Below are 12,061 nucleotides of genomic sequence, written 5' to 3'. Positions count from 1 at the left end.
TGTACTTCATAAAGATATAATGTTAATATCAAATGAAGACAAAATTGAATTCAGCAGGGGTTGTTGTTGTTGTTATGTTTGTATCTATGTGTGTGGTGTGTATGTACATTGCCGCTGAAAAGTTAGGTTTTTTTTTTAAGAAGTTTCGTATGCTCTTCAAAGCTGATACCAAAAATACAGGAAAAAATGTAATATTGTGAAACATTATTACGATGTAAATAATGTTTTTCTATTTTAATGTACATCAGAATCTAATTTATTTGTGTGATCAAAACTGAATTTTAGCATCATTACTGCGATCTTAAGTGTCACGTGATCCTTTAAAAATAATTCTAATATGCTAATATTTATTATCAATACTGGAAAAAGTTGTGCTGCTTTTTTTTTTGGAACCTGTGATACTTTTTCAGTATTTTTGATGAATAAGAAGTTAATAAGAAAGTGTTTATTTGAAATATAAATATTTTGTAACAATATACAAACGTTTGGGATCAGTAAGATTTGTATTGTTTTTAAAGAAGTTTCATATGCTCTTCAAGGCTGATACCAAAAATACAGACAAATATGTAATATTGTGAAATATCATTATGATGTAAATAAAGGTTTTCTTCAGAAATCAGAATTTAATTTATTTGTGTGATCAAAACTGAATATTCAGCATCATTACTGCAATCTTAAGTGTCACATTATCCTTCAAAAATAATTCTAATATGCTAATATTTATTATCAATACTGAAAACATTGGTGCTGTTTAATATTTTTTGGGAACCTGTGATACCTTTTTCAGTATTTTTTAATAAATAAGAAGTTCAAAAGAAAGTGTTTATTTAAAATATAAATCTTTTCTAACAATATACAAAAGTTTGGGGTCAGTAAATTGGATTCTTTCTTTTTTGAAAGAAATTAATACTTTTATTTAGCAAGGATGTGTTAAATTGATAAAAAAGTTATGGCAAAGACTTACATTGTTAGAAAAGATTTATATATTTTGAATAAATCCTGTTATTTTTAACTGTTTATTCATCAAAAAATCCTGAAAAAAAAAGCATCACAGGTTCCAAAAAAAAAAAAAAAGTCAAATGTTGCCATAATTGATCATTTTAATAATAATTAAGCATATTAGAATGATTTCTGAAGGATCGTGTGACACTGAAGACTGGAGCAATGGCTGATAAAAAATTCAGCTTTGCATCACAGGAATAAATTACAAGTTATAATATATTTAAATAGAAATCACTATTTTGCCTTGTAATAACATTTCACAATATTAGTGTTTTTTCTGTATTTTTGATCAAATAAATGCAGCCTTGGTGAGCACAAGAGACTTCTTTAAAAAAAACATTCATCTTTCTGATCCCAAACCTTTCAACTGTAGTGTTTATTTTTTATATGGAAGTGGCTGCTAGGATGTTTTGGTTTACATTAATAATACTATTAATCAATATTAATACTATGTAGACAGAAAAACAGAACTTAATTTCTCACTCTTTCTTAGTGTACATTTATTGATTGGATGATTTATTCACTTTACAGGGTTGAACAGCAAGGTGAAAAGCAAAAACATTGGGTTTCCTACATCGGAATTGATCTGACAGGTATTTGCAATCCATCTGACAAACATGGTCATTGATTATGATATCGGAGTGAATTACAATACCAATTTTTGCAGAAAAAGTCTGATACAATTAAGCCCAAACATACTGTGACCAAATTAAATGTAGTGTAGGGAACAGAGCTCGAATTTTACACACCAGACAGTTTACACAGAAAATGTTGATTTTGAAAAGCCCCTGAGAAAGAGAATAACTGAGAAATTCAAATTAGATTAACATGCAAAATCAATACGTTTATAATCATATGGTCAAACCCCATCAATTTATACTCTATGGTTCGATGCTCTCAAATGAATGGATAGTTGAATTGGCTGAATTAGCTGACAAACAAAAATACACACAAAAGATAGAATTATCTAAAGCATCTGAAAACGTAGAGAACCTCAACATTCATCTTTGAGTCTCCTCGCCGGACAAATCGGATTCTACATGGCTTTGACAAAATTACAACCACACGCTTTAGACTGATCAATAAATACCTGCATAACATGTTCAGTGTTTTCTATCTGTATAACTGTGCACACCCACACGCACTTGTACAAATTTACAAGTACAAACATCATTACACAAAAACAAATGTTAAATGTGTTTCAAATATAAAGACCAGTTCATTTACAATGTTTCAACTGCTTTTAAAGACTCACAGCTTTCAAAATAAAACATTTCGCCACTGAGAGGACTTCAGCCAAATTCATTGAATCCAAAATTGAAGTGTTGTGTGGGCTTCAGGGGTTATTAAAGTCACTCTATTACAACAACAAGTGTAAAACTGTATGATTTAAACCAGTATGAGGGATACTTTTTAGAACCGGTATCTACCGGATTAAAAAAAGTGTTTGATTTTTAGTGTGAACACCAGTGTTGAAGTCAAAGTGAATCCTCGGGAGATTTCCAGTACAAACACAAAACCCAAAAACGCAAACAGAATCACACTTTAAAGATACATAAAATGTACTCGGAATCACGCTGATATTAAATACATACTGCGTGACTCTCAGAAGCACTCTTCTCTCTGATGCACAGGCCTTATAATATAATACTTCACACTCGACGCCACCAGAAGGCGCTGTTTCAAGCTTTCCCGCCGTTTATACATGTCATCTGCATCATTTGTCAACGAGGCTCGAAGATGGAGGATAATATACAAAGAACAGGCAAATATTGCCGATAAACTGATTGGCTGACGATTCCCCAAAATAAAAACGATAGAGCTAAACAGCAATTTTATCCAAAATGTATTCAGCCAATCTTGATAATGAAAATGAAAATGAGTCAGGCACTTCAGCTCTTCAATTCCATAAGACAAAAAAAGAGAAAAAGAAACCAAAGCAAACTCCATACAGATACTAAAAACTGACATAAGAATAATACAATGTAATGCTGATATATAAATCATCTGTTCATCATACAAATGCTTCTAATTTATTTATATGAAGGCTTTATATGATTCATTAAAAATCATATAAATAGGATTAAAACTGCTACTGTCCAGTTACGTGTTGATCCAGATCTTTAGAAAAAAGCATTAAGGCATCAAGAGAAGAATCACTGTGCTTCAAAAACTGTTCTCCAGTCTGCATCTGTCATGCATACTGTATAAGACCTAGTGTTTGTGGAAGCTTGATAAACTATGGCACAAAATCAACACAGTGAATGTTCTCTTCACTGAACGGGCTTCTCCATCATTTCCTGAGCTGCTGTACAGCCATGGACACTGATTTTTGCAGGTTCTGAATCACAGCCTGATTGGGCCTCAACTGAGGCGACTAATGTTTGATGTTCCTCCTGTTTAGCCTCATCTTGCTGAGGTTCCTCAGCAGAATTCATCTCCACGGATGTATCTTCAGGGTGCTGCTTCTCCTTAATTTCCTCTAAGTGTTCTTCACTCTCTTCTTGGGGTGCTTCTGCTTTCTCATGTTCATTTTCACTCTGGATTGGAGCTGCTGCTTCACTGATCTCTTTTTCCTCTAGCATTTCGCCGTTATCTCTTGCTCCATCCATTTCTTCATTCATTTCTGCCTCGTCGGTCCCTTTTTCATCTGTGGGTTTCTGGTGGACACGTTGATGCCTCACCAGACTGTGCTTCAGGGTGAAGGTGCGATGACAGGTTTGGCACTTATAAGGTCGCTCACCTACAACAAAAAGGTTTGTTTTAGATATTGGATTTGTTGAAGGGAAAGTTCACCCAGACATGGAAATTCTGTCATTAATTACTTACCCTCATGTTGTTCTAAACCTGTAAGACCTTGTTTATCTTTAGAACACAAATTAAGATATGACTTATGATCTGACCCTGGATAGACAGCAATGTAGCTATCATGTTCAAGGCCCAGAGAGGTAGCAAGGACATCGATAAAATAGTCCATCTTTATCCAACAATTTCAATTTCAAGTCAGACTTTGATTAATGTTGCTATTTTTTGTCTTCTTAGCACACAAAAAGTATTCTCGTAGCTTCATAAAATTAAGGTTAAACCACTGATGTCCTTACTAGCTTTCTGGGCCTTCAACGTGTTGCTAGAGGGTTAAAAGGCTCTCGGATTTCATCAAAAATATTTTAATTTGTGTTCAGAAGATAAACGAAGGTGTTACGAGTTTGGAACAACATGAGGGTGTGTAATTAATCACAATTTCTTTAAGGACAGTACATAATAAAAAAATAGCTCCAGATCTTACCAGGGGTTTAAACTTTTGAACAGAAAGAAGTTTACAATTTTCTTATTTTGCCTGAATATAGAAGCTACATACATGTTTCTCAGGAGAACAAATAAGTTAAATTTACCCTAATTTTTAAATTCCAAAAGTTTTCACCCCCCAGCTATTAATGAATTGTGTTTCCTTCCGAAGCATCAGTGCGTGTTTGAACCTTCTGTAATAGTTGCATATGAGTCCCTCAGTTGTCCTCAATGTGAAAAGATCTCAAAAACATACAGTCATTGTTGGAAAGGGTTCAACTACACAAAAATTCTGAAAAACCAAAGAATTTGTGGGACTTGGAGGATTTTTCTGAAGAACAGTGGGCAGTTTAACTGTTCAGGACAAACAAGGGACTCATGAACAACTATCACTGAACAAAAAACACAGCTGTGGATCATTCAGGTAACAACACAGTATTATTCACATTCAAGGCCCAGAAAGGTAGAACAAGGTAGAGAAGAAATTGTTGAACAAAGTCGTTACTTGTTTTCTTCGCACACAAAAAGTATTCTCGTAGCTTTATAATGGTTGAACCACTAATGTCATATGGACTATTTTAACAAGGTTACTACCTTTCTGGGCCTTGAAGGTGATAGTTGTGTTGCTGTCTATGCAGGGTCAGAAAGCTCTTGGATTTCATCCAAAATATCTTAATTTGTGTTCAGAAGATGAACAAAGGTCTTACTGGTTTGGAACGCCACGAGGGCGAGTAATTAATGACAGAATTTTTATTTTTGGGTGACTTATCTCTTTAAGGATACTATACAATCTCAATAAAAGGCTGTAGATCTTACCAGTATGTGAGCGCATGTGTCTGGTCAAGTCTTGCAGGCTCCAGAAGCGTTTGCTGCACACAGCACAGATCTTCTTCCTCTTATCGGTTTTGCCTCCAGGTGTGTCGCCCTCCTCATCCAAAGCCCTAAGCTCTGAGGAAGCAGCCTCTTCTTCATCCTCACTCATCTCTTCCCTCTCTTCATCGGCACCACTTTCCACACAGCTGCTGTTCTCGTCCTTTTCATCATCTTCTACCTTTGTGTCCTGCTCTATCTCCTTTTTGAGCACTGTAACTGGGTTTTGAGGAGCAGGTTGGCGTCTTCCCTTTTTGCCTCCATCCTCTGGCTGGACCTCCTGAATGTGAGTTTTCTGGTGCCGGCTGAGAGTGGCTGCATGGCGGAAGGTCTTATTGCAGGACTGACAGGTGTGTGGAAACTCGTCTGGTGGAGAAACCGGTTCAGGTTTTGATTTAGGCTGGTGCTGCTCTACTCCAGAAAGCTTGAAGTCCACAAGCTTGTTGGCAAGGTTCATGTCAAGGCTCTTATTGCTTTGAGAGTCGTCATCATTATTTTCTACACTCTCAGGGTTTTCCTCAGCTGGCAGTGTTTGGTTTGGATCCGAGCTGTCTGTTTGTTCAGCGGCTGATTGTCCTGTTTGTTCTAGTGCTTGTTCTGGAGATGAGGCTTTCTCTTCTTGTTTGGGGTTGACAGAGCTCAGATCCACAATATCTCTGGTTGCAGGTTCAGAGTCAGATACACTCTCTACAAAGACAAGAAAACCTTGTTAAGCACTATATAAATTTCACTGTTTTGTATGGAAGCAGTTTCCATTTATACAGATCTGGCCATTAAAAATGCGTCTTTTTTCACGCGGCAGCCTGCAATTCAGCACGCGTCGCCACGCGGCGGCCTGCAGGGGCTTTTTTAGGTTTTTTTAAAACGTTGTTGCGCTTCATATAATATCCACCAGGTGGCGCAAGGAACAACATTCTGTGGCCAAGCCCTGCACAAAGAGGGCTATTTGGACAGTATTTATGTCTGTTGTTTCAATATCTGGCGCCATAATCGGTAATTCATTCTGTATGTAACGGCAAAGTATTTATAATTTCGTTTCCTTTTTATTAAGTTAATTTAGAAAAAAAAATTGGAGCATTTTTGTTCGTTAAACGTAAGCTTTTTGTTTCTTAAAGACCAAGCGGCAGACAGTGAGTTGACCTACTCTTTCAATTTGCCTTCTCAAATCACGAATTGGCTAAACTAAAATCCATAGATGTAAAATAAAAGAAATAAATAATAATAGATATAAATATGCGCTATTAGGTGCATATCCAATCGTTTGTGCGGAGAGAGCAAAACACATTTTTAGGACATGAAGGCTCAAGCTCGATCAGTTACATTTTTTTTTCAGTGGAAAATATTTAACCGTTATTTTTTTGTCAGACATGATAAATAAATATGTAGAAAGACTTAAATTACTACTTAACGAAAAAAACAAATAGAAAACAAAAACTGTTTTTATTATGTAGCTAGTCCATAGAGATGCATTTCTCTCTAAAGGCGCGCGTCCAACGAGGATATGAGGACTGTTAACTGCATCATCACTGACTCAGAAAACAGTAGTTTCTAAATAAATAATTAAAATATCTCCTTACTATTAGACAGTCATGGTATTTACTTTTGCCAGTGTTTTGTGGTAAGCTTTAAACAAGGAACCCTTCCAAGCTGTGCTGAACGTGCGCTCAATGCTGCTAACAGGACCGTCATGGTAGCCTGGTCTCGTGGTTCCTCCAGCGCTGCAATTTTTTTTTAAATCACCACTGAATGTCTAAAATATAATTTTAGCCCGCATTTGATCTTTGACGGACTAAAATGCAGGGCTGTAATACGTCTTAAAAGTGGAACATGGAAATATAATGGATGTACTGCGAAAAAAGTTTTATACTCGACATTGTTTCCAAATGGTTAAATGTGAGATTCTGGAAATGAGAATTAAATTTAGCGTGTCGGGTCGGGAAGAAAATTATTCTAAGTGGGTATATATAGGCTATATATTCTAAGGGTATATATATAGTTAGTATCATAGGCGGAGCGTGTGTAAGGCTGGGGAAGGCTTGACCTGGGGCCAAAAAATGCCACTAAATTGGACATATTCCCCTGCCCAAACAAAATCAATATATTACGTCTGTTGACAATAAAATGAAAATGAATAGAAAATGTAAATTGCGGCATTACATTAAGATCAGATAATCTGCACCGTAATTCTTTTTAGGCGTTTTTACAGTGTTATAACGAACCACACACGATTCTGTTGGGTTAGGAATGCAATGTCTATCAGAAGCGTTCAAATGAGTCTTGTCAGTTTTGTTGAGTGCGCGCAACTCTTGATTTTTAAAAAAACCATAAACAACAAAGCTCAGACGCACCTAAAATGTAGCTATAAGTAAGAGATTCGTTACACAGGGAATACAACGAAATCATGGTTTACATTTAAGATACAAGTTCATTTAAGATATAAGATAACATGTATATTGAAAAGTTCTTTAAAAGCATCTGGATGCAAAAATAGTATTTTTTAAAGGTGTTTTTAAAGCATTTGCTTTATGGATTAAAATACTAATAGGCTAATAAATAATTTGCATATCGGACAAAATTGCGTTGCAGCAAATCCTCTAAATTTTAAGATATATAGAACAGAGAAACATAAAATCTGAAAATATAAGCAGCTACAATTATTAAAGTTTTACATATACTCTATGCCAGTATAATTTGTAATTATAATTATTTTATAGTATATTCTATAACATTATAATTTTAATAGAATTATAAAATAAATATAATCAGCCCTGTTTTAGGCTTTTCCTTACTTTTATATTTTAGACATTCATCAATAATGGAGATAAATAGAAAAATTTCTCGCCATTTCTAAATTGGACGTGCCTTTATATAGAAATATCTTTAAATCTTTAGGCCTACAGATTACATAATGAACGTTTCTATTTTCGATTTGAATTATTTCGTTTTAAAGTGGTAATTTAAAGCTTTTGTTCATTGTGAAGCGATGTTCAAGAACAGACGGCAGAAAGCGCATCTTCTGTTTTCCTTTATTTTATAAACGCATGAGTTGTTTATAGGCTATTGTGAGTGCACTAAAATAAAAATGGACCCGTTACAGGTCAGAATGATGTATTACTCCTATACCTTTATAAGCAAAAATGAAGAAATTATTTATTTATTTTCACACAAAAAAAGTGATTGCACTGGTGCCTCCATTTTTTTCACAACCTTTCAAACATCTAACCTCACAATTGTTAATGAGGGTCGTTCGTGTCACTTTTAAACTTGCCATTTCACCTTTCACCTTCCCCCCAACCTATGAATAAAGGTGAGAAGAGCTGGCTTGGCTCCGGGGGGGGGGTGAAGTGCTAGGGGTGTCTCATTTCTCGTTAGGTTGGAAGGGTAGGGGGAAGGGGAAGGGCCAGATAGGCCTCCAAACAAAGAATTTTCGGGACCTCATTTCAAACGAAGGGCTAAGAGAAATTTCCATTTTCCAACATGCCTGCTCACTCGAGCAAGCAGACTTATAAATATAGGTAATTTTTGCCATTAATAAGGATATTTATGACAATTTTTCATTATATGTATATTACCTTTAATCTTGTGTTTGTGTTTATGGTGTTGTTCTGTAAATAAACGTTTGCAAAAAATCGCTAAAGTTTGCTAGCAGATAGCACTGTTTGCACTGATTGATATTACAAAATATATTTTTATGTCATATACACTTGACTGCAAGTTAGAAACATGGAAGGCCATGTGGCGAGGGAATTTCCCACACCCCAGTCATTTAAATCAGTACATAATAATGAAAAAAAAAAAAAAATACCTTACAATTAAAAAGAAGCAGATTTTTACCATCTGAAATTTCTTAAACCAGTGAACCCCTGTAAACATTTCAGTCCAAGGATCCAGTAAACCAATGCGCTCAAATTGAAAGTTCAAAAGGAAATTCAATGGAGTAGAATTTAACACTTTCTCAGAGTTAGATTTTAACACTTTCTGGAGTTAAAATATTAATCATTTGGAGAGTAATTTTAACTCTAAAATTTAGTTAATTATAATTTAAACTCTTTAACCAGTGTTAAAAACACTTCTTAGGGTAAACACAATATGTTTTATGTGGAAATGACTACACTGAAAGCCATACTCTCAACTAGCTGCTTTTATTTCAGGAAATACATAGATTGGATTTTGAAATTCCATGCATGTAAACACTTTGAAATTAACTGCTGTCATAAAATACTGTAAAATCTAACAGCAAAACATTTACATTTAATACATGTCTGCAGTGCCAACAAGAAATGTTTAGTAAAATTGTATACAGCATAGTCAAAAACACATCATTGCATTATATAAAATCAAACCTGAATAATTATAAAATAGTGCAGTAGTATTGTGTAACCAGAGGTAGATATACATCAGATGAAGTAACAAGAAACAACTCCACAGTGATACCAGGATACATTCCATGAATTAGTTTGAGGCGCCTGAATAAAAACAAAACTGAAAGCTGAAGGATGGAGCACAGAGGACAGAACTTAACATTTTGCTTAAATAAGAATACTGCTTGTTCAACTGCCTTGCTCTCAGTTCTTTGACTTCAGTTCTACCTATATCATTATTATATACATTTGTCTTTAAAAAAAAATATGTACAGGCTGGACAGAGCATCATGATACTTTACTTTACTTGAACAGCTCTTCAACAATACCCAAGGTTTCACATGACTGACAAGGCGAAACTTCTCAGTCCAAGACGATGTAAAAGGTGGAAACCTGTGCTTTTGATGTCCCTGAGGAAAGATGATATGGCTGAGGGTTTTCTTTAGTGGCCAGATGATGGTCATCAATACTTTGGCATGACCGAAACACAAGATAAACATCCCTTTATAAACAATAGGCATTAAAGGAAGAGTCCACTTCCAGAACAAAAAAATACAGATAATTTACTCACCCGCTTGTCATCCAAGAGGTTCATGTCTTTCTTTTCTTTCTTCAGTCACAAAGAAATTGTTTTTTTTTTTAAGAAAAGATAATCGTTCAGACAAATGTAAAAATATATATTTTTTTCAATAACATTTTGAAGTATTATTTAATACTTACCAGTCCTTTGACATCCAAAAAGCAAGAAAACATGTAGTACATCAGCTGAGCCCTGGTCATCTTTTTTCAGTGTTGTTTTATCTCAAAAACTTCTGCTGGACTACACAATAACATCAACAACATGTTATTTACAAAATAAATCATAAAATTACAGTCACTTACTCTTTATTAACTGATTACTAAACACATAACTCACCTGAATTGAGAAAATCTGAGAAACAAATTTCGTCCAGTTTTACTACTACTTCCCTCCATCCAGCACTTCTGTCAACATCCTGACAATGAAGAGAAAACATGTAATTTAAAACAACCTGTTAGTGTGATTGAAAATGCAAAATGTTTAATATGAAAGCCACGAACTCTCATAGGTCACGAGTCACTACTAAAACATTTGTAACGTTAGCCGTTACGACTCAAAACATTGCAGGCATTACTTTACACGTTCATGGCTAAACTATGATCGTTTTTAGCCAGGGTAAAGTTAGACTTAGACACTTCAGTTTACTGACATTGCTAGATATTACCTCGTCTCGTCGGCATGACATTATGGAAGCTTAACAGAATGTTTCTTGAGCGAGTCGCAACTTAAATTTGACAGCAAAACACTCGTTTACAAAAAAATAAGGTGAACAGAAAGACGTAAGCTAATATTAGCTTGTTCACATCGAAAAAAAGTCCGCTCAAAACAGCCATGTTTTGCATCGGAGATTCATTCAACACAAAGTTCGCCGCGGTTATTGGCGTCAGTACACTAACGTAACAGCTATAATCAGCTGTCTGTCAGAAGATAAAGAACATTTTGGAGTTAGTTTTTTACCTACCTCATGACGAAGTAGACAACTTCATCAGTCGATCGTGTGGCAGAACCAGGCTCGTGTCATGGCGCGCTCCTGATGTAACGTTATTGTTAAAACGTGCCCCTGAACACCAATGAATGAACTCCGAAATACAACACAGCCAGGGAGTATCCCGTAACACAAACTGTTGTGAAAGTTAAAGAATAAACTCCAAAAATTTAACTCTTTCACACTTTTTTGCCTAACTCCTGATTTTCGAACTCCAGCAATTTGCTGTACACAAATGAAGCATTTACCCACTTCTCAAGGCACCACTACACCACAGATTTGCAATTTGCCGTGCATGTGATAACGCATTGTTTGTTTTGCTTACGGCCATATGTGTACATGTGAATGAACAGTGCGTACACCGTACATTTGTACTTTTTGCAACGCTACAACATTTTTTTCAACATCTTGAAATGTGTGATAAACATCGGCGCATGTCCTCTGATGTAACATTAAGAACTAGCGACAACGTATGATGACGTATAACAGTGTTGTAGTGGTTTCCCATTCCTTAGCTAAGCTAAGCTACAGCAGCAACACGGCAAAAGTAGTTTACTACATCTAAGCTATTTTTCAAAATGTAATTTTTCTACATGGTATGAACCATCATCTTACCAAATCAATGCTTTCTCAGTGGTCAATAAAATTGTCAGTCATACAGGCATAAAAGTTCAGTTTAACGTTACTTGTTTATTCAACAACGCTTCCAAACCAATTTGGCAACAAAAATCAGCATCATTTACAGGGCTGGATTTATCTCATATTGTGACATAGGCAAACAAAATTTTGGAGGGTTGAATTCTTTCTTTTAAAAAATGTTTTGAAAAAAAAAAGGCACTTGTTTCTGAATATTAAACGAATAAAACAGGGGAAACACAACAATACTGAATAACTGAATAAACTAGCCATACAAAGATTGATTTCAAAGATTTCATGAGAGCCTGATTTTTTTAATTCTCAAAATTTATAGAACAGAAC

At 35.1% G+C, this 12,061-nt stretch overlaps 1 protein-coding gene across 1 annotated transcript in view; it reads right to left on the bottom strand.

Moving 5' to 3' along the window:
• Window positions 1-1,490: 1,490 nt before the first annotated feature.
• Window positions 1,491-12,061, bottom strand: part of rreb1b (ras responsive element binding protein 1b) — a 54,908-nt gene continuing 44,337 nt past the window's right edge. The window contains exons 12-13 of the mRNA XM_073848988.1: window positions 5,104-5,844; window positions 1,491-3,745 (exon numbers count right to left, since the gene is read on the bottom strand). Coding sequence (XP_073705089.1) covers window positions 3,276-3,745; window positions 5,104-5,844 — 1,211 coding nt within the window. The 3' untranslated portion in view covers window positions 1,491-3,275. The remainder of the gene's footprint in view (window positions 3,746-5,103; window positions 5,845-12,061) is intronic.

The sequence above is a fragment of the Garra rufa genome, chromosome 10 (assembly GCF_049309525.1).
Source record: "Garra rufa chromosome 10, GarRuf1.0, whole genome shotgun sequence".
In the NCBI taxonomy this organism is placed as follows: Eukaryota; Metazoa; Chordata; class Actinopteri; order Cypriniformes; family Cyprinidae; genus Garra; species Garra rufa.
This window is presented reverse-complemented; position numbering and strand designations above follow the sequence as displayed.